The following is a 24,093-nucleotide window of genomic DNA, read 5'->3' as shown; positions in this document are numbered from 1 at the left end:
GTGAGCGGACGACTGGGGCAAACGCTCAAGAGGGTTGTTGTGGTTCTGTCAAACGGTGTGAAAGGCTGACTGGACAAGACGACGCTCGCGTGTGGCCATGGAGTTCCCTCACATCCTATTGCGGGCGGAGGACCGCACGACACTCACGTCATGCCTGATAAAAGTCCAGGGAAGCAACGAAGCCGTAGCAGATCTTTCAAGGTCACATCATGGACCGGTATCAGAAACAAATGCTCGTCAGGCGATGTAAAGTAACGCAGTCACTCCTCAGAACCTAGGAAAAAAACCAAGAAACCCCAAAACAACAAAAACAAAACAGTCGGTAGTTTTGACAAACAACAACAGAGAAAAAAACACACAAACAAAACCACCCACTACGTGAAGATCTGTACAGTCGGAGTCATCAATAATGGACGTGTGTGACAACTCTATATCCGTGGGGTTTAAAGTCAATCAGATCTGACTCACTCAGTTTCCTCTTGATTCTAGTGATAGACGAGGAGGCGTAGGTATAAAAAAAATATATCCACCATTATACACATATAAACCGTGCCTCCAACAGAGGAAGGAAAAAAATGGAAAGGAGAAAGCTGCATAAAGAGACGCTGGAAGGAAACGCATAAAAAAAGCCTCCATCACAAACAGTTAAATAGGACAATGCTTGTTTCAGCAATAACAACAGCATCAATAAAACACAAAACCCCCTTTGATTCAGATGGGGAAAAAAACATGTTTTGGTAGTTCGTTTGCAAGCTGCTTGTATGGAGGTGTTAAAATGCATTCATAACTTTGATAACACACACACACACACACACGTGTGTGTGTGTGTGTGTGTGTGTGTGTGTGTGTGTGTGTGTGTGTCCACAAAAAGCATAGGAGGCCCAATCATATTTCGTTATCATGCACATGTGCGCACCTGTGATATATATCTATCTATCTATCTATCTATCTATCTATATATCTATATCTATATAAATATACATATATATATATATATATATATATATATATATATATATGTGTGTGTGTGTGTGTGTGTGTGTGTGTGTGTGTGTGCAAGAGAGATGGTATGGTCTACACCACTGACATTAAAACTGTCCCCTCCCTCCGCCCACCCTTTTATTTCTACATTTATTTTAGTTAACTCAAGCTGAATTTAACTGCAAGTGATGTAGACCTCACCTGATGAAAAACAAAACAAAACCCACAAACATGACCACATGACTGTCACCAGCAATAGAAGTGCAGTCAATGGAAGTGGTAACCAAAAAAAGGGCTATGTAGGGTTTTTCTCTCGTCATAAAAACAAAACAAAACAACACAAGCACACCACACGACTACCCCTGTTCTGTCGCTGACAAACGTCCTCCTGTTTCAAACCAAGCACTGCCTGTACAACATGCAGTCAATCAATCCTTGATCGTATCAATATATCCAACAAACACTTCATCACAGCCTGAAAAAACCCCAAAAAACCCAACCCCCCAAAACAACAACAACAACAACAAACAAACAACAAAAACAACAACAACAACAACAAAACAAAACAAACAAACAAACAAAACAAAACAAAACAAAAAAAAACACCAACAAAAAACCAGCAAACCAAACCAAGTCACTCTCCATCAAATTCCAAAGTCAGTTTCACAAACAGGAGAAAACACGACGTGATGATTGATATCCACGTCATGCCGCAACAACAGCTCACTTTCTGATGACGCAGTTTCCACGTGGCACTGTTACAACTCACAGTCTGGTGCCACGTGACCCCGTCACAACTCCACATCATGAAAGAGGTCAAGCTTCGTCAGGTCCTGTTTTTCGATCGTCAACGTGACGTATAGGGAACGCATACAGAAGATGCTCTGATGCTTTGGTGGTTTTGTTTTTGTTTTTTTGTTTTTGTTTTTTTCTTCATCAGCAAAGGTTTCTTCTCAACACAAACGCTGTGGTCTTGCGTTGTCAACAGTGACTCAAACTTCACCTCCCCCACACTCCTCCACCCCTCGCCCCACCGACATCGACCGGCCGCTTTTGTGCACGTGCCAAGCAAAACCGACACACCCCACACCTACAGCAAGCAGCAGCAATGAGAACAGGGCGTCCACAACAAGAGACAGAAAACGAGAGAGAGAGAGAGAGAGAGAGAGAGAGGGACAAAGGGACCAAGGAACTCAAGGCCCAGACCTCACCCCCCCCCTCGTCTAACTCTCCGAAAGAAAACGAACAACAGACCTCACCCCCCCCCCCCCCTCGTCTAACTCTCCGACAGAAAACGAACAACCTCAACGAAGCCCGCCAGGTTTATCCAGGTTCTGGAGACAGCAGAAGACGACGGCATGGATGTGGAAATCATGAAGCGTTGATGTCGTGGTGGCCGTGACGATGATGACGATGCTCGCTGTTGCTGTTGCTCTTGTTGTTGCTGTTGTGGTGGTTGTGGTGGCTGGTGGTTGTGGTGGTGGTTGGTGGTGATGGTTGCATAGAAGTCGGGAGGGCCGTCACAAGAGGCCGTGGTTCAGGAGGCTGTCCGGGGCTGCCTCCTTCTCTCCCTGCAGCCAGTAGGTCGTCTGCATCCCTTTGCCCTGCACAAAAAAAAAAAGCGAAAGTAGATCGTCCGTACACGTTGCGTGTAAAGCCACCCGGTCACAAAGCGCTCGAGACACGAGGGGTGGGGGTGGGGGGGCACTGTTGTTCTTGTTCGCTGCTGGTTTAGAGCATGTACAACATCTTTTCTTCCGTTTCATATCTTTTCTTTTTCTCCTTGTTACTTTTTCTTCTCCATACAAACAGGTCGGGGAGGGGGTGGTGATGCACTGTTGTTCTTGTCTATTGCCGGTTTACAGGATGTGCAGCTTTTTTTCTTGTGTCATATTCTTCCGCTTGATTATGTAGATGTACACATCTTCTTTCTTCTTCTTTTTCTTCTTCTTCTGTAACTCTCTCGCTTAACCCTTTCTACAAATAGGCTTTTACGCATGTGGCCGTTTTTTTTTTTCTTCTCTCCACCATATCCACACAGAGAGAGAGAGAGAGAGAGAGAGAGAGAGAGAGAGAGAGAGAGAGAGAGAGAGAGAGAAGCTGTGTTTGTATGATTATCGTGACATACTAGACACACACAGACACATACACACAGACACACACTTTACCTTCATCTCCACCTCTCCACGCAGCTCTGTGATGAACTGCTCAAACTCGTCCAGGATGTCTTTTGTCTGCTGGCTTATGTGGATCTTCAGAGCTGTAATACATCAACATGATCACTATCACCATCATCATCATCATCATCACCACCACCACCACCGTCATCACCATCATCACCATCATCATCACCACCACCACCACCGTCATCACCATCATCATCACCACCACCACCACCGTCATCACCATCATCATCACCACCACCACCACCACCACCGCCACCGTCATCACCATCATCATCATCACCACCACCACCACCACCACCGTCATCATCATCATCATCATCACCACCACCACCACCGCCACCGTCATCACCATCATCATCATCACCACCACCACCACCACCACCAACGTCACCGTCATCACCATCATCATCATCACCACCACCACCACCACCACCAACGTCACCGTCATCACCATCATCATCATCACCACCACCACCAACGCCACCGTCATCATCATCATCATCATCACCACCACCACCAACGTCACCGTCATCATCATCATCATCAATATCACTAACATCATCATCGCCACTAACAATCATCATCATTGCCATAACTGTAATCATCACCATCACCAACGAAATGACATCATGGTCCCCGTGACCACCAGCGTATTGAAGAGAGCAGGTAGCGGCGAAGAAGATGAGCAAGGAAGAGAAGGAGAAATAGGAGGAGAAAAATGACAGGGAGAAATGAGAATAAGGAGAAGAAGAAGAGGAAGGAGGAGAAGGAAGAAGGAGAAGAAAAAGGGGGAGGAGGAGAAGGAGAAGAAGATGAAGAAGGAGGAGGAGGAAGGAGGAGGAGAAGGAGGAGGAGGAGAAGAAAAAGAAGAAGGAGTAGGAGGAGGAAAAAGGAGGAAGGAGCAGAAGAAGAAGGAGGAGGAGGAGGAGGAAGAAGATGAAGAAGGAGGAGGAGGAGGAGGAGGAAGGAGGAAGGAGAAGAAGAAGAAGAAGAAGAAGAAGGAGGAGGAGGAGGAGGGGGAGGAGAAGAAGGAGGAGGAGGAGGGAGGAGAAGAAGGAGGAGGAGGAAGGAGAGGAGGAGGAGGAGGAGGAGGAAGGAGAAGAAGAAGAAGAGAGGGGAAACAACTCACGCAGTCCGTTGGACTCCATCCTGGAGGCCGTGTTGACCGTGTCGCCGAACAGACAGTAGCGGGGCATCTTCAGCCCCACCACCCCCGCCACCACAGACCCTGCAACACACACACACACACACACACACACACACACACACACACACACACACACCGAGGATTAAAGTACGCAAGCTAAGATCCGGAAATCCATGTCCAACTCCGGTGAGTAATGAAGACATGACTATACCCAGCAATACTTATTTTCTAAAAAAAATGGAGTTTGACTGTCTTAACCTTGAAAGTGGGTAAAAGCGCCCATACACACACACACACACACACACACACACACGCACACACACGCACACACACGAAAGTTTCTCTTCTTAATATGCTCATGTGTATGTTTCATAGTGTCTTATAAACTTGAAGGTTTTATGACAATAAAAAATATTCTATTCTATTCTATTCACACACACACACACACACACACACACACACACACACACAAGTAACAAACAATGACAACAACAACAACAACAAAAACCACCACCAACAAGAAAAACACAAACAAACAAAAGAGGCCCACTCAAATATAGGAGTGGATCGAGGTGGAGGGGTCACAGCCTATGAAGACGGAGAAAGATATGAATGAATCAAATGCTTTATTGCATTCAATAAATTGTGCTGACAATAGCATTCCATTGACATTTCTATGAATATTAGAAATTAGCCAATACTCTGAAGTACGGAGAAAGATAGAGAGAAAGAGAGAGAGAAAAAAACAAACAAAAAAAAACCCAACAAAAAAACAACAACAAAAAACAAAACCAAAAAACAACAACAAACAAAAACACAACGACAAACAGAAAGAGAAACTTGAAACCGTTTATTGTCATTGCCAACAAAAAGGTCTTTTGACAAGGGGGTTCGTGGGTTAACATTTGTTTCAATGCCAAATGATCATATATCCCATAATGATCAAATAAATTATCAACACTGAAGATAAATAAATAAAGATTAGCAGCACACTTACAACACAATATGCAAAGAAATGAAACAATCAATCAAACAAGAAACAATAAAACATACATGAAATACTTCGTGTTTTGACCATCCATTCGCACGTTATATCTTGAAGTCCAGATAGAAAGATAGAAAGAGAGAAAGACAGAAAGACAGAAAGAGAGAAAGAAAGAAAGGACACCACTGACCAGTGTGCAGCCCTATCCTCAGCTTCAGCTTGTCCTCGGGCCTGTGACGGATCTTGAAGGACTTGACGCCGTTCAGGAGGGCCAGCGACATGCCGGCGATCTCCCGCGCGTGCCGCTTGCCGTTGCGCATGGGCAGTCCCGACACCACCATGTAGGCGTCACCAATTGTCTCCACCTGGGGGAGGTGGAAGGGGGGGAGGGGGGGGGGGGGGGGGATTGTTAGCAGTTTGTAATCTGGGGATGGATGAATTGAAAAGCGGAATAATAATAATAATAATAATAATCATGGTATTTATATAGCGCTGAATCTTGTGCAGAGACCAATCAAAGCGCTTTCGCACCAGTCATTCACACGCATGCATAACTCTAAAACTGTAGAAACTGAAGACAAGGAAGAGGCAGGCAAGGGAGGCTATTTTGGGAAGAGGTGGGTTTTAAGGCCAGACTTGAAAAAGCTGAGTGCGGAGACTTGACGAAGCGAAAGAGGAAGTTCATTCCAATTGCAAGGTCCAGAGACAGAGAAAGAACGGCGGCCAACAGTCGAGTGTTTGAATCTGGGCATGCGTAAACAGAGTGGATCGGAAGCCGATCGTAGTGAGCGAGATGGAGTGTAGAGGTGAAGGCAGTTGTTGGGTTGTCACCGACCTAGTTAGGGTATATATCTTTGTGTGTGTGTGTGTGTGTGTGTGTGTGTGTGTGTGTGTGTGTTCAGAATGGAGTCAGACACAGAGAAAGACTACACAAATACGTACGTACCTTATTATACATCGAGTCAGACACAGACAAAGACTACAGGAATACGGATATACCTGATACACATTGAGTCAGACACAGGTAAAAAGTACAGAAATACCGACTCACATTAAAATGCATCAAGTCAGACACACAGAAAGACTACAGAAATATGGACATACCTTATTCACATCAAGACAGACGCAGAGATAAAGCACAGAAATGTGGACACACCTTTAATACATCGAGGAAGAGACCAGAAATAGAGCGACGCACCTTATACACATCGAAGTTTTCCAGAATAGAGTCGAACATTGTGTACAGGTCGTTCAGCAAAGCCACAACCTGGAACAGACAGACACGACAGGTTGAACGGTAAGTACACCATTCACATTTCAAGTTTCCTTTGGTTGAACAATTTTTTTGTTGTTCTGACGCACGAGAGGTGTGTGTGCGTGCGTGCGTGCGTGCGTGCGTGCGTGTGTGTGTGAAAAACTTAATAGAAACATCAGACAACGAGGAAGTGCGGTTACTAATCATGTATCTTTTGTTTCATGCAGACTGTCCACACTTACTCTTTCTTCAATACTCGTTCTGACAGTTCTAGGTCACTACCGTAGCAGTTATGTTGTTATCAACAGCGCTTTGACCTTCAACGGTACCAGTTGTGTTTCTGCTTAATTAACTCTCTCCATACGAACGGCGAAAAAGACGACGTCAACAGCGTTTCATCCCAATTACCATCATCAAAATATTGCAAGCGGAACGCTCTTATACTGAAGAGGTGAATGTTGACAAAGAATACCACAGTTCTGACGACGGAAGCTAAAGGTTGGGTCATTGAGACACCCACTGGACATCCGAGGGGTCTGTGCAGAGGAGAAGAGAGGACTGGCCGTACTGAGTGAGTTAAAACGTTTTGTATGAATTGTACATCATCATCATGTTTATCATCGACAGAAGTAATACCCAGCAAAAAAGTCCACGGCCACCGGTGAGTGTTTGTTTTTCTTTATCAATAATACTATTTTATAGGTACGGCTGGAACGCAATAAACTGCCCTGTCTTCTATTGAAAGGAAACAACGAGCGGTAAGGTAGGTAATCCTCTTCATTTCGGGAACACATTTTCCACGAACGTGGTTTGTCCCCTTTCCATCCTGGGCTTAAAAAAAAAAATAAATTTTTTTTATTTACGTACGCTTATAGTTGACTTCAAGTTTTTGCGCCTTATACATATCATTAGTAGTAGTAGTTTTTTAAAAAATGTATTTATCTATTATTTATTCCCCCCCCCCTTTTTTTTTCAAGGCCTGACTAAGCGCGTTGGGTTACACTGCTTGTCAGATGTGGTGTAGCGTATATGGATTTGTCCGAACGCAGTGACGCCTCCTTGAGCTACTGAAACTGAACCTGGCACCACCAGCACCAGGACCAAGACCCCACTGCTCAGGAACAATGTCTGAAGCACACTCTTGTATGGATCAGTCCTAGAAAGTCACCAAAAAGCATCACCCGTAAACGGTAACTGTTCTAGAACCGTGGCCAACGCAGAACTGAAAATGTTTTGGCCAAACACAATCTCAAACATTGAATTTCCTTTCATCATTCGATCTGAGATCAAACGACAAAGGAGGCGCTGGATAGGCCAGTCCTTAGAATGCCACCCCATGCACTTCGGGTGCAATAGGCGAGTGGTTAAAACGCTGGACTTTCAATCTGAGGGTCCTGGGTTCGAATCTCGGTGCACCTGGTGGGTAAAGGGTGGAGATTTTTCCGATCTCCCAGGTCAACATATGTGCAGACCTGCTAGTGCCTGAACCCCCTTCGTGTGTATGCGCACGCAGAAGATCAAATACGCACGTTAAAGATCCTGTAATCCATGTCAGCGTTCGGTGGGTTATGGAAACAAGAATATACCCAGCATGCACACCCCCGAAAACGGAGAATGGCTGCCTACATGACGGGGTGAATAAAAAAAACAAAAAACGGTCACACACGTAAAATGTTACATGTCTGTCTGTGTGTGTATGTGTGTGCGTCTGAAATCTGATTGAATGACACAGGAAACGAATGATGAGCACCCAGTGGCAGCCGTCAGTCGGCTCTACCCAGGTAGGCAGCCTGTGGTGCAAATGTCCCCGTGTATGTAAAGCGCTTAGAGCTTGGTCTCTGACCGAGGATAGGCGCTATATAAGTATCAATCAATCACTTCCAAGATAGCTCTTCCCTGGACAACACATGGGGGAAAGAGAGCTCGGAACTCAGAACTCAAAACGCTTCTTTTTTTATATTCAAGGATTAAGATGTTAGGCATGGCCCATTCTTCCCAATCCTGGAAGACCAAGGGAGACAAGTTGTGCAGAACAACACCACCGAAGTGACTCAGCAGCAGTGCAGGGTCTCCTCTGGTGTGTGGCCTCCTGGCGACCTAATATCGATGGTTCCCTGTGGACTGCCGACGCTGAAACTACGACGGACAAACCCGGGTGTGGCCGTGCATGGAGGAATCTAAATGAGCGGCGTGGGAGTAATGCCACTGAAACGGTGCAGATGACGGGGCAGAAAAAAAAGGTTGAAAAAGACTGGAAGGAGTTAGCTGAAGAATACCACTGAGCAAAGACAGCACAATACAGGCAGCGGTGGAGATCCCTTATGTGCCACAGAGCACGAGGAGGCTTAAACGAAGCATAGATGATCATACTGCATTACTTTTTAGTCACAACAGATTTTATTTTCTGTGTAAAATCTGTATTGATCCCCCCCCCCCAACCACCCCCACCCCCCTGGGGGCAGCGTGTTGTCACAGTGTAGCGCCAGCCTTTTTTCATGTCAGCAAGTGTAGTTTTCAGTTAATACCAAAGAGGATTTTTGCAAAGAATTTCGCCAGGGACATGACACGATACCTTCTTGCTGCCATGTGCTTTTCACTACGTGCTAACTTGTACACAGTACACACGGGACCGACGTTTTATCGTCTCATCAGAAAGACTAGCACCGAGAGAACACCTCAAGGACTAGTGGAGAGAGGGGGTGGCGAGAAACGGGACGGGGCTGTGTGTGCGTGTGTGTGTGGGGGGATTGTGGGGATTTAAAATATCGCGGTCCAGTCGGGACTCGAACCCTATGGACACTGGCTTGGCTTGTCGGGGCGTGTGGCCACTGGGCCAGATGCTGACCTGCATGGGGGTGCTGGCGGCGGACAGGGCGGTGAAGCCACAGATGTCGGAGAAGTAGATGGTGACGCTCTCAAACGTCTCCGCCACCACGGACTGCCCGCGTATCAAACAGCCCGCCACGGACCTGTTGGCACACACACACACACACACACACACACACACACACAAAAGGCTAAAAATAAAGCAAATAGTGTTAACGCACAAGCGAAAAGGCAGTACTGGTCGTCTTTCTGCACAAATGAAGTTTTCAATCACAAAGATATGCAAAAGGTATGGGAAAAACTAAAATCAATGAAAAATGGAATATATTTACCACAATGCCCAATTAAACTGGACCATACAGATCTACCTTCAAATATTGAAAAGGCAGAAGTTTTTGCTGACATGTTTGGTAATCACAGTAGAATCACTGGTTTGTCAGAAGAAAATAGAAAGTTCAGAGAAAGCCAAGAGAAAAATGAAATATACCAAGGTTCAGAGAGCGTAAATCACCTATATATAAATAGTGAAATAACACCAGATGAAATAAAGGAATGTCTCTCAAATCTCAGCAGCAAAAAAACAGCAGTTGGTTTAGACGGAATTTCAAACGAAATGTTGAGACATTTGCCTGGAAATTTGACTGATTTCTTACACTTAATTTTAAAGAAATGTTGGTCTGATGGTGACATTCCTCTTGTATGGAAACAATCAATTGTTGTCCCAATACACAAACAGGGCAAACGCAGAACAGATAAAAACAGTTATCGACCAATTGCCTTAACATCGCATGTATGCAAACTAATGGAAAAAATTGTTCTAAAAAGACTTGTTCATTATTGTGAGAAGCATAGTGTAATTCCTGTAAACCAAGCTGGCTTCAGAAAAGGTAGATCCTCCACAGAACATCTAGTCAAACTGACTACACAGGTAAAGCAACAGTTTGCAAGGCGAAAAAACGTACTAGCGACTTTTTTTGATGTGAAAAAAGCATACGACCAAGTGTGGCACGCTCGACTTTTATATAAACTGAAAAATATCGGTATCACAGGCAACATGTATGATTATATCAGAAGTTTCTTATCAGATAGATTTATACAAGTAAGAATAGGAAACACCTACTCAAACCCCAGACAATTACATATGGGGTTACCACAAGGATCAGTAATTTCGCCAATTTTATTCAATATATTATTAGCAGATCTACCTAACAAGCTAGCTAAAGATACAGTCTTGGTTCAATTTGCTGATGACATTTGTTTATGGATGAAGGTGACAATGAAAAATAAAACGCCTACTAGGACACTGAATTACATAAAGAAAATATACCAGCGGGAACTTGATAAAATCAGCAACTTTATGACGGAAAATGGCTTATCATTGTCCTTAGAAAAAACAAATATGATGCTATTTAACACAGGATCAGACCCAGAAAAGCTCCCTGTGTTTACAATACATGGTTCTATCATCAGATATACACAATATGTTAAATTTTTGGGAGTTTATATTTCTTCAAAGCTTTCGTGGAATTATCATATTGACTATATACTAAACAAAGCAAGAAAAGGTCTAAATTTCCTTAAAATAATTTGTAAACAGCACTGGGGGCAAGATACCAAAGCGTTGATATCTCTCGCAACCTCTCTCGTACGTTCACGCTTGACATACGCTCAAGAGGTATTTTTCAGTGCTCCACTGCATTTGTTAAAGAAGCTGCAAAGCATCGATTGTAAGGCTTATAAACTTGCTCTAGGTGTGCCCATTCTTACATCAAATTTAGGGACCTACAGAGAAGCAGGTGTTTTATCTCTTGATGAACAAAGGAAAGCTTCAGCCGCGAAATTCGTTATCAAATCTTTAGCATATGAAACCTTTTCAAAAGAAGAAGTTAATTTAAGTTCACAAAAAGATTTTGCTAAACGAGCTAAGACGATACAGTCTATGACATCCATCAATACATTTGCATCAGATATCATTAGTGCTACGGAATCAAGAGACAAGCAAATTGCAAAAATACCTACTTTTTCACCAGTCCCTGAATGGGAGCAGTGTAAAGCTACCTTTGACATGGATTATACAGATTTATCCAAGAACCAGTCACCATTTTTGTTAAAACCTGAAGTGCTCTCCCATATAGAAAATCAATATTCTAATTATCTAAAAATATACACAGACGGATCTGTTCTAGAAGATGGTAATTCAGGAGCGGCTTTTGTAATTCCTTCATTTAGATTAGAAAAATTATACTATATTGGTAGACAATATTCCATTTTCACAGCTGAACTTATAGCCATACTTATGGCCTTAAATTATATTTCAGACATTCCGAAAACTGTCAGTGAAATTCTATTATGTGTAGACTCGAAGTCAGTATTAAAAGCTATAGAATCTCCAAATTCAAAGAAGCGAATAGAGATGACAATGGAAATAAAACATATTATTCACCAACTGACAAAACAGGGCATTAAATTAACTTTCTGTTGGGTACCTTCGCACTGTGGAATATCTTCAAATGAGTGGGTAGACCAAGCAGCTAGAAGAGCAGCACGTAATTTCGAAGGCGCAATACAACTTGACATCCAGTTAGATCTACATGAATACATTAGTTGTATAGAAAATGTCTCTAGAAATCGATTTAAGAAATTACTTATAGATTCAAATAATCAATATTACCAATGTTGTGTAAACACAAAGAATGCAGCTAATCCCAAACATTTTCTAAATTTGACACCAGCAGCACATTCAAGACAAATTACAAGTCTAATGTATAGAATTCGTTTAAATGCCTTTCGTACAAAATTTTCTAAAAATATAAAATGTATATGCGGTAAGCAAATAACTGTAAGTCATCTACTCATTCATTGTCCGAGCATAAGACCGTTAATTCCTAAAGATGTAGTTGATGACTTTTCTTCCAATATTTCATTAGCCACTGAAAAGATTTTGAATGATTATTCATTGCTTAGAATGTTTTCGGAAATTTTAAACTCCAGTCCAGTTGGTATCCTCCTTTGATGTGTTATAATTAATGTTGTTATTTATATTTACATTGTTATAGGTTAATACTTGTTGATATGCATATACATATTCTCCTTCCCATGACACCTCATTCAATACACACCACAATCTCTTTAGATCTTTTTCTTATAATATACTTTTCCTCTGTTACATAACATGAATTTTTTTTTTTTTTTTTTTTTTTTTTTTACACTAATATTCACATGCATTCCCTTTCCTTTATCCACTTCTTTACTCCTTTCCGTCTAAAAACACTTATAGTGAATAGACGTTAAACTGAAGATAAAACACACACACACACACACACACACACACACACACACAGTTTTTATATGGGTGATGATGATGACGATGATGATGGCGACGACGAAGATGATTTGATGTGACGACGACGACGACGACGATGATGATGATGATGACGACGATGATGCTGCTGCTGCTGCTGATGATAATCGAAAGAAGAAGAAGAAGAAGAAGAAGAAGAAGAAGAAGAAAGAGGAGGAGGAGGAGGAGGAGGAGGAGGAGGAGCAGCAGCAGCAGCAGAAGAAGAAGAAGAAGAAGAAGAAAGAGGAGCAGCAGCAGAAAGAAGAAGAAGAAGAAAGCTATTTAATTTCGGTCTGCTACCGACATCCCCATTTCGCTGCCTGTCAGTCTTCGGAACTAAACCAAAACTCCCAACGTTCAAATCCCTGCTAAACTCTTCATATCTTTTCGTGATATCGTTTCGTGATTTTTGGTTACTCCGCATCTGATCTCAGCTGCTTGCTGCTCATGGGTGCACGTAAGTAAGGCTGGGTGTGGCTTGGTCATTTTCGGGGAAGGGGTGGTTGTCAACGCACTGAATCTAACCTTACTTCGAGAAAGGCGCCCAACAAATTCCATTCATCCATTCATTCATTCCTTTTTTTTCCTTTACACTGTACTACTACTACTACTACCACCACCACCATTACTACTACTACTATCTCTTTTTCTTCTTCTTCTCATTGTTGTTCTTGTTGATGTACTTTTTCTTCTTGGTATTAATATTATCGTTGTTACATTCAATTCAATTCAATTCAAAATACTTTATTATCTGCTTCAACCAAAAACAGAAAATTTTCTTTAGGCTCAAAATAAAATGCCCGTCAGCAAAAAACAAAACAAAACAAAAAAACAAAACAAAACAAAAAAACAAAAAAAAACAACTGACACACCCTTTACTTATCACCATGCACACATCAATTATTATGTAAAAAGAAAAACATGTGGGTAAGATACTATTACATTATGATTCAGAGTGTAACAACTGTGTGTGTTGCGTGTGTGTTCGTGCGTGTGCATGCATCGTTTTGTGTGTGCGCCTCCTCCTCCTCCTTCTTCTTCTTATCATGATCAAGATCAAAACACAACTCCCTCCCTGCAAAGACAGGCAGACAAGAAAGGCATGCATGCCGGAAAACCAGTCAGACAGGCAGAGGGGGGCAGGACAGGGGATCACTGACTTGGGCAGCATGGAGTACAGCAGGTCCTCGGCCCGCTTCTTCTCCTCCAGGTAGTCCTGGGTCCTCTCCGCCACCAGGGCCTCCAGGTTGTTGGCGTACTGCTCCATGCGGGACAGGAGGTTGTCCAGGATGTTGCCCTTGTCCCCGTTCCTGGACGACAACGACGACGACATGAAGAAGAACAGTAACAACATGTTGTTATGTTCAGCATGAAGGCACAGCAACAAACAGCATGTTCTTGGTGTTTTTTTTTCTTCAGAGTCACAGCATGTTCTTACATACACAACAAAAGAATGTTCTTGATAGTAGGTATAGCATTACACACACAACATGTTCTTGATAGTAGATATAGCATTACACACACAACAACGACATGTTCTTGATAGCAGGTATAGCATTACACACACAACAAGGACATGTTCTTGATAGTGGCTACAGCATTAATACACACACAACAAGGACATGTTCTTAATAGTGGCTACAACATTACACACACAACAAGGACATGTTCTTGATAGTGGCTATAGCATTAACACACAACAGCTACATGTTCTTGATAATGGGCTCAGTATGAACACACAACAACCAACCACTAAAGGAGAACGAGGCAGAAAGAGAGAGAGAGAGAGACAGACAGACAGAAGAACAGATAGACTAACAGACACACAGAACAGAGAGAGAGAGAGAGGGAGAGAGAGAGAGACAGAGAGAAAGAGAGGGGGACAGACAGACAGAGACAGAGAGACAAAGAGAGAGACAGAGAGAGAGAGAGAGAAAGAGAGAGAGAGAGAGAGCGACAGAGAGAGAGAGAGAGAGGGAGAGAGAGAGAGAGAGAGAGAGAGAGACAGAGAGAGAGGCAGAGAGAGAGAGGGAGGCAGGAAACGTTTCAAAGAGAAGCAACACATAGAGACAGAGGGAGAAGACAAAGTCTGACGCAGGGGGAAAAATACAGAGACAGACATACAAACAGATTAAAGAGAGAGAGAGAGAGAGAGAGAGAGAGAGAGAGAGAGAGAGACAGAGAGAGAGACAGAGAGAGAGAGAGAGAGAGAGAGAGAGAAGGAGTTGTGAAAACACACCGATAAACAAAGACACCAGGATTGTTGCCCCTTGATTACCGTTCCTGACAGCATGGTCATTACTTCCCATTAACACTAATGAAACGGGAATTACACGGAACAGTTTCCCCCCCCTCCCACTCCCCCCCGCCCCACTCCCCAAGGCATTCCTGTCAGCCTGATGGCTAAAAACAAAGAAAGAAAGAAAGAAAGAAAGAAAGATACAAAAAAAAACCCAAAGAAACACACACACACACGCACAAAAAAAAGAAAAAAAAAGAGGGAAAAATAATCACGATCTTAAATGAGCTAATTTTCACAAAACGGAACAGAAACAACAACAACCACAACCACCACAACCAACAAACACACACAATCAAGAACAATGACAGCAACAACAACAACAACAAAAATCACATAAAAATACACGAAAAACACACAGAAACAGTGTAAAAAGCCCCACCCACTTATCCTTAAAAATACGTCAAAACACAACAAAACAACAACAGCAAAACAACAACAACAACAACGAAAATCACATAAAAATACACGAAAAACACACAGAAACAGTGCAAAAGCCCCATCCACTTATCCTCAAAAATACGTCAAAACACAACACAAAACAACAACAACAGCAAAACAACAACAACAACGGGTGTTGGATGTCTCTTCTATTTTCCCCCCCGCTCTCTACACATGGCGATCGGTGATTCCCACAGAACGGGAAGCAAATTATAAACAAAATGCAATAACTACTATTTTGATAAAACAATCAATGGAAGAAGGGTCAGATACTTGGGACTGGAGAGAGCACACAGGGTGTCGTGTTCGGAGTGGGGGTGGGCGTGGGGGGCGTGGGGAGGGGGGGGGAGAAAAATGGCGAGGATATACTATTACCACTACTACGACTAATGATAACAATATTGATACTACTACTACTATTACTTGCGAGAACAAACTACTACTACTACTACTACTACTACTACCACTTTCCAACCCTCACACACACGCACACGCGCGCGCGCGCTCGAACACACATATACACACGCGAACACACACATACACGCAAAGGGGCGTAGTACGCATGCACACACACAAACACACGCACGTGCACACATACAACACACACATACGCGCGCATACACACACTGCACACAAACATACACAGAGACACTCTCTCTCTCTCTCTCACACGGGCGACCACACTCACGTTCCCTCTCTTCCTCTTCATATACACACATCACATAATCAATCTGGATGGAAACAGTGCGTACTTATAATCAATATATACATCAACATGAATACATAAACAAAGTAATGGAACAGGAGAGAGAGAGAGAGAGAGAGAGAGAGAGAGAGAGAGAGAGAGAGAGTGCAAAGAGGGTGGGGGTAAGGTCAGGGACTGGTTGGGTACGTGTGTGTGTAGGAGGGAGGGGAGGAGGGAGAGGGAGACAGAATAAGAGATAAATTTGAAGAGAAAGGAAATAACAGTACATATTCTTTTCTCTCTCACCACCACCCCCTCTGTCTCTCTAACATGCACACACTCACACACACACACACACACACACACACACACACACACACACATTTTCTACACATATATACAAAGTTATTCTCTCTCTCTCTCTCTCTCTCTCTCTCTCTCTCTCTCACACACACACACACACACACACAATCTTCTCTCCCCCCTAACCTATGTTTTCTTTATCTCTCTCTCACGTGCACGCTCTCTCTCACACACACATAATCTCTATATAAATCTCTCTAATACACACTCTCTCACGAACACACACACACACACACAAACACACACACTCTCTCTCTCTCTCTCTCTCACACACTCCCTCTTCGTCGCAAACAAATCTCTCTCTCCCTCTCCCCCTCTCTCTCTCCCCTTCCCACAAACAACCTCTCTCACTCACCCATGCACAATTTCTCTCTCTCTTCCTCTTCCCACCCCCACCCCCAGTGCACTTTCTCTTTCATTTACCCCCACCCCCACCCGGACCGCCCCATCTCTATCTCACCCACACAAGGCTCAGCACCACCACAAGAACCGCCCATATAATCTGACGCCAGGCATTGGGAGGCAGCCCCCACACAGACAGCCCGTGGCTGACATCTGGCAGAGTGCATCCGTCCAGTGGCTGCCACCACACGGCCCCTGTCAACTGCTGGGGGTGGGGGGATGATCTCACCCCCCACCCCCAGGCCACCGCACACATCCCCCCCTCTCCCTCCCGAAACATCTCCTCCCTCCTCCCCCCTGTCCCCGAAATTATTATGTTAGTGTAAATCTGACAGTTTGATTCTTTTTTTGTGTCCCCCTCTCTGTCCGTTTGTCGGTCTACCTTCCTCCCTGCTCTCTCTCTCTCTCTCATCCTCACTGTCTCCCTCACCCTCGCTCGACCTTCTTCTGCTCCTCCCCCCTTCCTCTCTCCCTGCATCTCTCTCTCTCTTTGTCTGTCTGTCTCCTAAAACTTCGTCAATCTCTGCGGGAATTGCAAATATCCAACACTGCTTCCTGCCATGTTTATTATATAAGTGTATGTCTACATCTCTCTCTCTCTCTGTGTGTGTGTGTGTGTGTGTGTGTGTGTGTGTGTGTGTGTGTGTGTGTGGGCGCGTTCTGTAACACTATCTATCTATCCATCCTAGTGGAGCAGTGGCCCAGTCGTAATACACAACCCGACTATGAAGAACTATGACGACGCGCTCTCCCCTGGGCACAGCAGCTCCTGAATTTCACACACAGAAATCTGCCGTGACAAAAAGTAGCACTATACAATACAGTACAGTACAATACAATGCAGTACAAAGCAATACACTACAATGAAATAAACACAACACAGCACAGTACACTACAATGAAATACAGCACAACACAACAATGAAATACAGCACAATGTATGATAGTCTGTCGTGTTCGACCATGACCATCAGAACAGCAGAGGAGATAGGTAACTGCTGCCCAGACTACCTGGGCTAGAATTTGATTACAGTGGAGAGTGTCTTGCCACCAAGTTACTACACCCCCCACTCTCTCGGCCAAGAGGGTCTTGGACACGTCGGCGTTGGGGTAGTTCCCAAAGGCCAACAAGCCCCCAAGGCTGCAGCACTAAGAGCCAGTGCAATTTTGCCTCCTAGTTTGAGAGTCATAGTCCTTCACCAAAGACGAAGCTGTAGATGATTTCCAATTGCACCAGAGAACCATTCATCATACAACCACCTCCACCCACCTGTTGAGCTTTCGGATGAGGGACTTGAGGGTCTGGAAGTCGGGTCGCTCGTTGGGGTCCTCTGCCCAGCAGCGGCGGATGACCCCGGCCAGCTCGTCCGAGGGGCAGTCGAACTCCTCCAGGGTGGGCCTCAGCACGGGACGGATGCCCTTCGTCACCTTGTCGTAGATCTCTGTGGGGCGGCGCGTGCACACGGTTAGGAACACACACAGCGTCACAGTCGCACGCGCGCACGCAGGGAGCGGGAACAGGAACAAGACAAGACTGCGTTTATTTCAGGAAACCCCCGTGGGGAGGGGGGGGGGGGAGAGTGGAGGGGGAGGAGGATATTACAGAGGGGTACAGGCCGGGGACAACCTGATCATGTGTGGACGGTTTGTGAACAGACAGCGTCAGTCATACACAAACAGATGGGTACAGACAGACACCCTAGCCCTATTTGGACAGTATGTGAACAGTCAGAGAGAGAGTCAGTCATACACAAACTGATGTTACAGACGGACAGCCTACGCCTATGTGGACGGTTTGTGAACAGACAGAGAGACAGAGAGAGCGTCAGTCATACACAAACATATAAGTATGACACCCTAACCCTGGACGGCGTACAGAGAGTGCGACGGAAAACAGAATAGAATAGAATAAATAGAATAGAATAGAATAGAATAGAATGTCTTTATTACCAAGTGTACCGGGGCCACAAGGAATATTGGGGAGGGGGGGGGATAGTACATAAGATACGAACATAAATTGAAAATCATACACAAACACAGATACAGTAGAAATTAGGATACATACAGGTGCATATCAATATAAAAACTTGTGCATACTCACACATGCACACATTGCACACACACACACACATGCACGCACGCACGCACGCACACACACACACACACACACACACACACACATTTGAACAGAAGCTGCATATTACATATGGATGGGGCTGATGACTGGATCTTCAGGTAGATGGTTGTTGAAGGGTACAGACAGACACCCCAGCCCTCTGTTGACGGTTTGTGCCCAGACAGAGCATCAGAAAACAGAGCGATACGGACGGAGTATTGGCCTTGAGGCAACGCGTCCACCTAGGAAGCGAGAGAATCTGTGTGCACAGGTTCCAATCCCACAGTCTCCAGTATTTTCTCCCCTTCCATTAGACCTTGAGTTCTGGTCTGTACGCTTATCATTCGGATGAGACGATAAACCAAGGTCCCGTGTGAAGTACGCACTGAGCGCATGTAAAAGAACCCACGGCAACAAAAAAGTTGTCCCTGGCAAAAGTAAGTAGAAAAATCCACTTTGATAGGAAAACAAATAAAATTGCAGACATGAAAAAAAAAGCAAAAAAAAGCAGAAAATGGATGGCGCTCTCAGTGTAGCGGCACGCTCTCGCTGTGGAGAGCAGCCCGAATTTCACGCAGAGAAATCTGTTGTGACAAAAACAACAACAACCCCCCCCCCCCCCCGGAAAAAGCAACAAAAAAACGTAATACAATACATACAATACAATACAATACCCTACTCTGTGGGCGGTTTGTTTAAAGACAGAGCACCAGAAAACAGAGGGGTACAGACGGACACCCCAGACCTCTGAGGACGGTACGAATCGTGCAGAGTCAGTGCAGTCAGTCACAAGGAGACAGCCTCTTCGTGTGGCTCACCCTGAGGGGTGTACTCCACGTTGGAGATGAAGAACACCCCGTTGCGGTAGACGATCTCCTGGCAGATGATGGCGAAGCTGTACACGTCTCCCTTGGGGGTGCCCTCGGGGGGCCGTGACGCCATGCGCAGCAGCTCCGGGGCCGTCCACAGCTGACCTGAAGGGCAACAGTCATCATTATGATGCTGACGACAAGGAGAGCAAAATTACTACAGCTACTGCCGCTGCTGCTGCTACTACTACTACCACAACTACTCGCACAAACACTGCAATTATAATTATGTAAATAACACAACACAAGCAGCAGCAACAACAACAACAAGGACGACGACAATGATGGTAACAACAACAGTAACAACAACATCAACAATAACAACAATACTACTACTACTACTACTGTTTCCTTGGTGCGATATCTGCTGATGCTGCTCAAGTGTCTAGCATACTTGATGCACTTACAAGCATTAAAACAATAACAACAAAAAACGAACAACAACAAAAAACGAACACGAACAAGAAAAGGAGAGAAAGACACACCGCAAACAAAACGATATGTGATCTGACGCACAGAATAAAACACATGGAGAGGGGGAGGGGCCGATGGCACTTCCTTTCCTTCCTCGTTCCGCTGTCTGTCAGCGAGTGTCTGGACAGTCCGTCAAGTCAACAGCAAAACACCCTGGAGCTATAGACACATAAGCCAGCTGTTGACGTGTACCAGACCACAGACACTTTGAGATGTACGTGTCTATGGACAAGTCAAAAAGTGGACGTCAGGCAGCGCGGACGAGCATACTTTCTGCCCCCTCCCCCCCACCCCCCCAGCCCACAACCCTCAACAACGATGTCCTCGTTCATCACCTCCATCACGCATCACCCCGTGCCGCCATCGCTGGACAGTGGCCAGCAGGCACAACAGATCACACAGATAGTCAGCCCCACGTTCTGCCCACAGACAGTATCGGCCCCATCGGTGCCAGGGGATGCAGCACCGCTGTAGGGAAACAACCCAGCCAGCATGAAAGACCTGCTGATAGACACGGCTCTGATCCTTCAATACAATCTGTGTGTGTGTGGAGGGGGGCATGGGGGGTGGTATACATCAGTTCCATCCAAGCCACAACATTACCCCCAGGTACATAATCTCAGTACACTTCAAGAGCGAAGATCCATTGATGATGACCTCGGGGGGAAAAGTGGGGAGAAAGGTGTAGCGATAAGGGGGTGGGAAGAGAGGGGTGGAGATAGTGGAGGCTTCAGATTTATTGGGTGGGGGTAGGGTGGAGTGGGGTGGAGGGGAAGGGAGGTGAGGGCTGTCGACTCGTGCTGATTGTCGGTTCAAACCCCATGTGCGAAGCGGTACATCCATCCTTTTTTCTTCTCCACATCTGGTGTTTGGCTTTGTCTATTCCGTCCCGCCGGTCATCGAAGGATTCCTGTCCTAGTGTTATGGCTTTCTCATTCCTCTTTTCCCCTTTTGTTCAAGTAAAAAAACAAACAAACAAACAAACAAACATTGATGCAAACACTGAAGCACGCTTTCCACGTTCAGCACCGAAAATGGCCCTTCGCAACAAGGTTGTGGTCAATGCTTATTTCAGAAAACCACATGGAGTTAAAATATTCCCCTAGAAAATGACAAAATTGTTTTCCCTATTGATAAACAAAAACCAGTCGAAAGAAATATATACAAAGAGATAAAAAGATTCTATTACGGTAATGTCCTATTTAGCATCCTAAATTCAAGAACCTATTATACCGACAATTTCTGTGCATGTATGAAACGATATTACCATTGGTAGATGTTGTGACCCATTTTCAGTGGATTTCAACTCTTTAACTCAATTCTGATGCGGATTCAGTCACTAAACTAACGTGCCACCATCTTGCGGTTACCATGTTTGGTCCTACAAACCATGAAAATGTAACCAACAGGTGCAATAATTCAGCGAATTTAAGTTTGAAATATTCTTTTAGCTGTTTTTTTTTTTTTAATGTTCTTCATAATTGGAATCTAATGCAGTTTTGTCGGAACACCACCAAACAACAATAATGACGCAGTTCGCTATGGGAAGGGAAGAAAAACCAAACAAAACAAACTGCAGCCTTCATAACGGGGCACATGTAACATGACGAAAGCAATCATGTGTCCATTTCCTGCAGTCCATGTTTCGCAGGGACCGAACCTTGCTTGTAAACAGCATCGGGGGCAGGTGGACAGAAGGGGGTGGGGTGTGTGTTCTGTGTGGCCTGGGCCTCGTTGCACGTGCTGTGTTATTGGCAGTGCTGTGTTTGCAAAGCGTTAATTACGAGTTTTTCTCGGTCTATTGGCTGGGTTACATACGCTGTGTTTTTTGCGAGTGCCCTCGCAGCAAGTTTGTTTTAAAATAATTGATGCTTAAAAAGTCAAAATGCACAATGCAGGTTCAGTCACAAGGATGGGGCAGATTTGTGAATACATTTATAACAAAGAGTGCTGATCGTGTTCTTTATTCTGAGTGAGACAGGGAGCCAGTGGAGATGTTGCAAAAAACGTGCGCCAAACTAACAGCACAACGGATCATAACGATCTGCTGATATCGGGTAAGGAAAGGAAAACTCCGATTGCAGTGCCACGTAACAAGATCCAGTCCCCCTTGCTAAAGCAGTCCTCAAAGGAACTGTTTCAGGAAGGATGCAGAAAGGGAAGGCAGTCAAAACAACGAACTGACAACCTTAAAGGAAATGACAGGAAAACCATTTACAGAAACCCAGGTTTTGACACAACCGACAGACTTGGAGGAATCTGGTGAACAGTTCTGCTGCTGCGTCCCAATACTGAAGAAGAAGGAGAAGAAAAAGAAGAAGACGATGATGACGATGACGGTGACGATGAAGAAGAAGAAGAAGGAGACACCATAGACAAAGTGCTGCTACGATCGATTAAGGCCAATGTAAACTCCCCCCACCCCCTTCACCCCTCCTGTTTGTCGCGCAGCTCTCTCTCTCTCTTCCTCTCTTCCTCCCTCCCTCCCTCTCTCCGTGCATCTACAGCACACGTGTGATGGCTGTGATAGTTTTTTTGTGTGGGCACCTGTGTTCAGCAACACCACGAAAATAAACAAAGAAGTGTGTATGGATGTTTTTCTTTTTTCCCCGTTTGATTTCTGTTTCTTTTCCATGTTTATGTTCTATCTTGCTCCCCCCCCCACCCTCAACTTCTCGCCCAGTGTACAAGGCCACGTACAGAGCACCCCCCCCCCCCCACACACACACACACAAAACAACAACATCAACGAAAAACAAATACGAATAGAAAGAAATGCTCCGTGGAACTGAATACAAACGTGAACAAAAATACAAAAACCACCACCACCCCTCAACACACACACACATACACACACACACACACTCTCTCTCTCTCACACACTCACACACACACACACACAAACACACACACACACACACACACACACACACACACACAACAACACTCTAGCTCTACGTGTCTTCTTGTCTGTCCATCAATTAATTTCTTCTCCCTCTCTCTCTTCCGCCCCTTTCTCTCTATCTTCTTTATTCAATATCTGCCATCATTCCCTCCCCGCCTCTCCCTCTCTTTCTCCCCTCTGCCCCTCTCTCTCTTTCTCCTCTCTGCTTTCTCTTCTGCTGTCTCTACCCCCCACCCCCTAAACCCCCAGCCCCATTCTGTAAGCCTCTTCTGCGACCCACCAGAGCTATTTTTCTTTTCTCATCGACTCTGTCTGTCTCTCTGTACTTTGCTTTCTCTTCACCCTCATCGCATCCGTTCACAATCAAACATAATTATACACAAAATCTCGGGATGCCATGGGAAAATCTCCTCTATGTTGTTCTGTCACTGTTGCGAAACCGTCGACTCGCCCTTTCTCTGTCTCTCTCTCTGTGCCTGTCTCTCTCCCCCCCCTCTCTCTGCCTCTCCATTTCTCTCTATTTCTTTCCGTGTCTTCACCTCTCTCTCTATCACTCACACACGCACACGCACACACATATATATATATATATATATATATATATATATATATATATATACACATATACATATATAACATTCAGACATAATTTGCACATACACACACGCGCGCAAACACAGAGGCATACACACATATGCACATACACATACGATTGCGCAAGCACACCCCCCCCCACACACACACACACATACTTATAGTGAACAGACGTTAAACTGAAGGAAACACACACACACACACACACACACACACACACACACAC

The 24,093-nt window shown here is 44.6% G+C and overlaps 1 protein-coding gene across 1 annotated transcript in view; it reads right to left on the bottom strand.

The window, feature by feature from the left end:
• Positions 1-2,264: 2,264 nt before the first annotated feature.
• Positions 2,265-24,093, bottom strand: part of LOC143299917 (atrial natriuretic peptide receptor 1-like) — a 561,408-nt gene continuing 539,579 nt past the window's right edge. The window contains exons 17-25 of the mRNA XM_076613452.1: positions 19,844-19,999; positions 18,180-18,351; positions 13,881-14,030; positions 9,400-9,523; positions 6,498-6,566; positions 5,490-5,664; positions 4,297-4,395; positions 3,150-3,241; positions 2,265-2,585 (exon numbers count right to left, since the gene is read on the bottom strand). Coding sequence (XP_076469567.1) covers positions 2,502-2,585; positions 3,150-3,241; positions 4,297-4,395; positions 5,490-5,664; positions 6,498-6,566; positions 9,400-9,523; positions 13,881-14,030; positions 18,180-18,351; positions 19,844-19,999 — 1,121 coding nt within the window. The 3' untranslated portion in view covers positions 2,265-2,501. The remainder of the gene's footprint in view (positions 2,586-3,149; positions 3,242-4,296; positions 4,396-5,489; positions 5,665-6,497; positions 6,567-9,399; positions 9,524-13,880; positions 14,031-18,179; positions 18,352-19,843; positions 20,000-24,093) is intronic.

This window comes from Babylonia areolata, chromosome 25, assembly GCF_041734735.1.
Source record: "Babylonia areolata isolate BAREFJ2019XMU chromosome 25, ASM4173473v1, whole genome shotgun sequence".
In the NCBI taxonomy this organism is placed as follows: domain Eukaryota; kingdom Metazoa; phylum Mollusca; class Gastropoda; order Neogastropoda; family Buccinidae; genus Babylonia; species Babylonia areolata.
The sequence above is the reverse complement of the archived record's forward strand: the minus strand, read 5'-3'. Positions and strand labels throughout refer to the sequence as shown.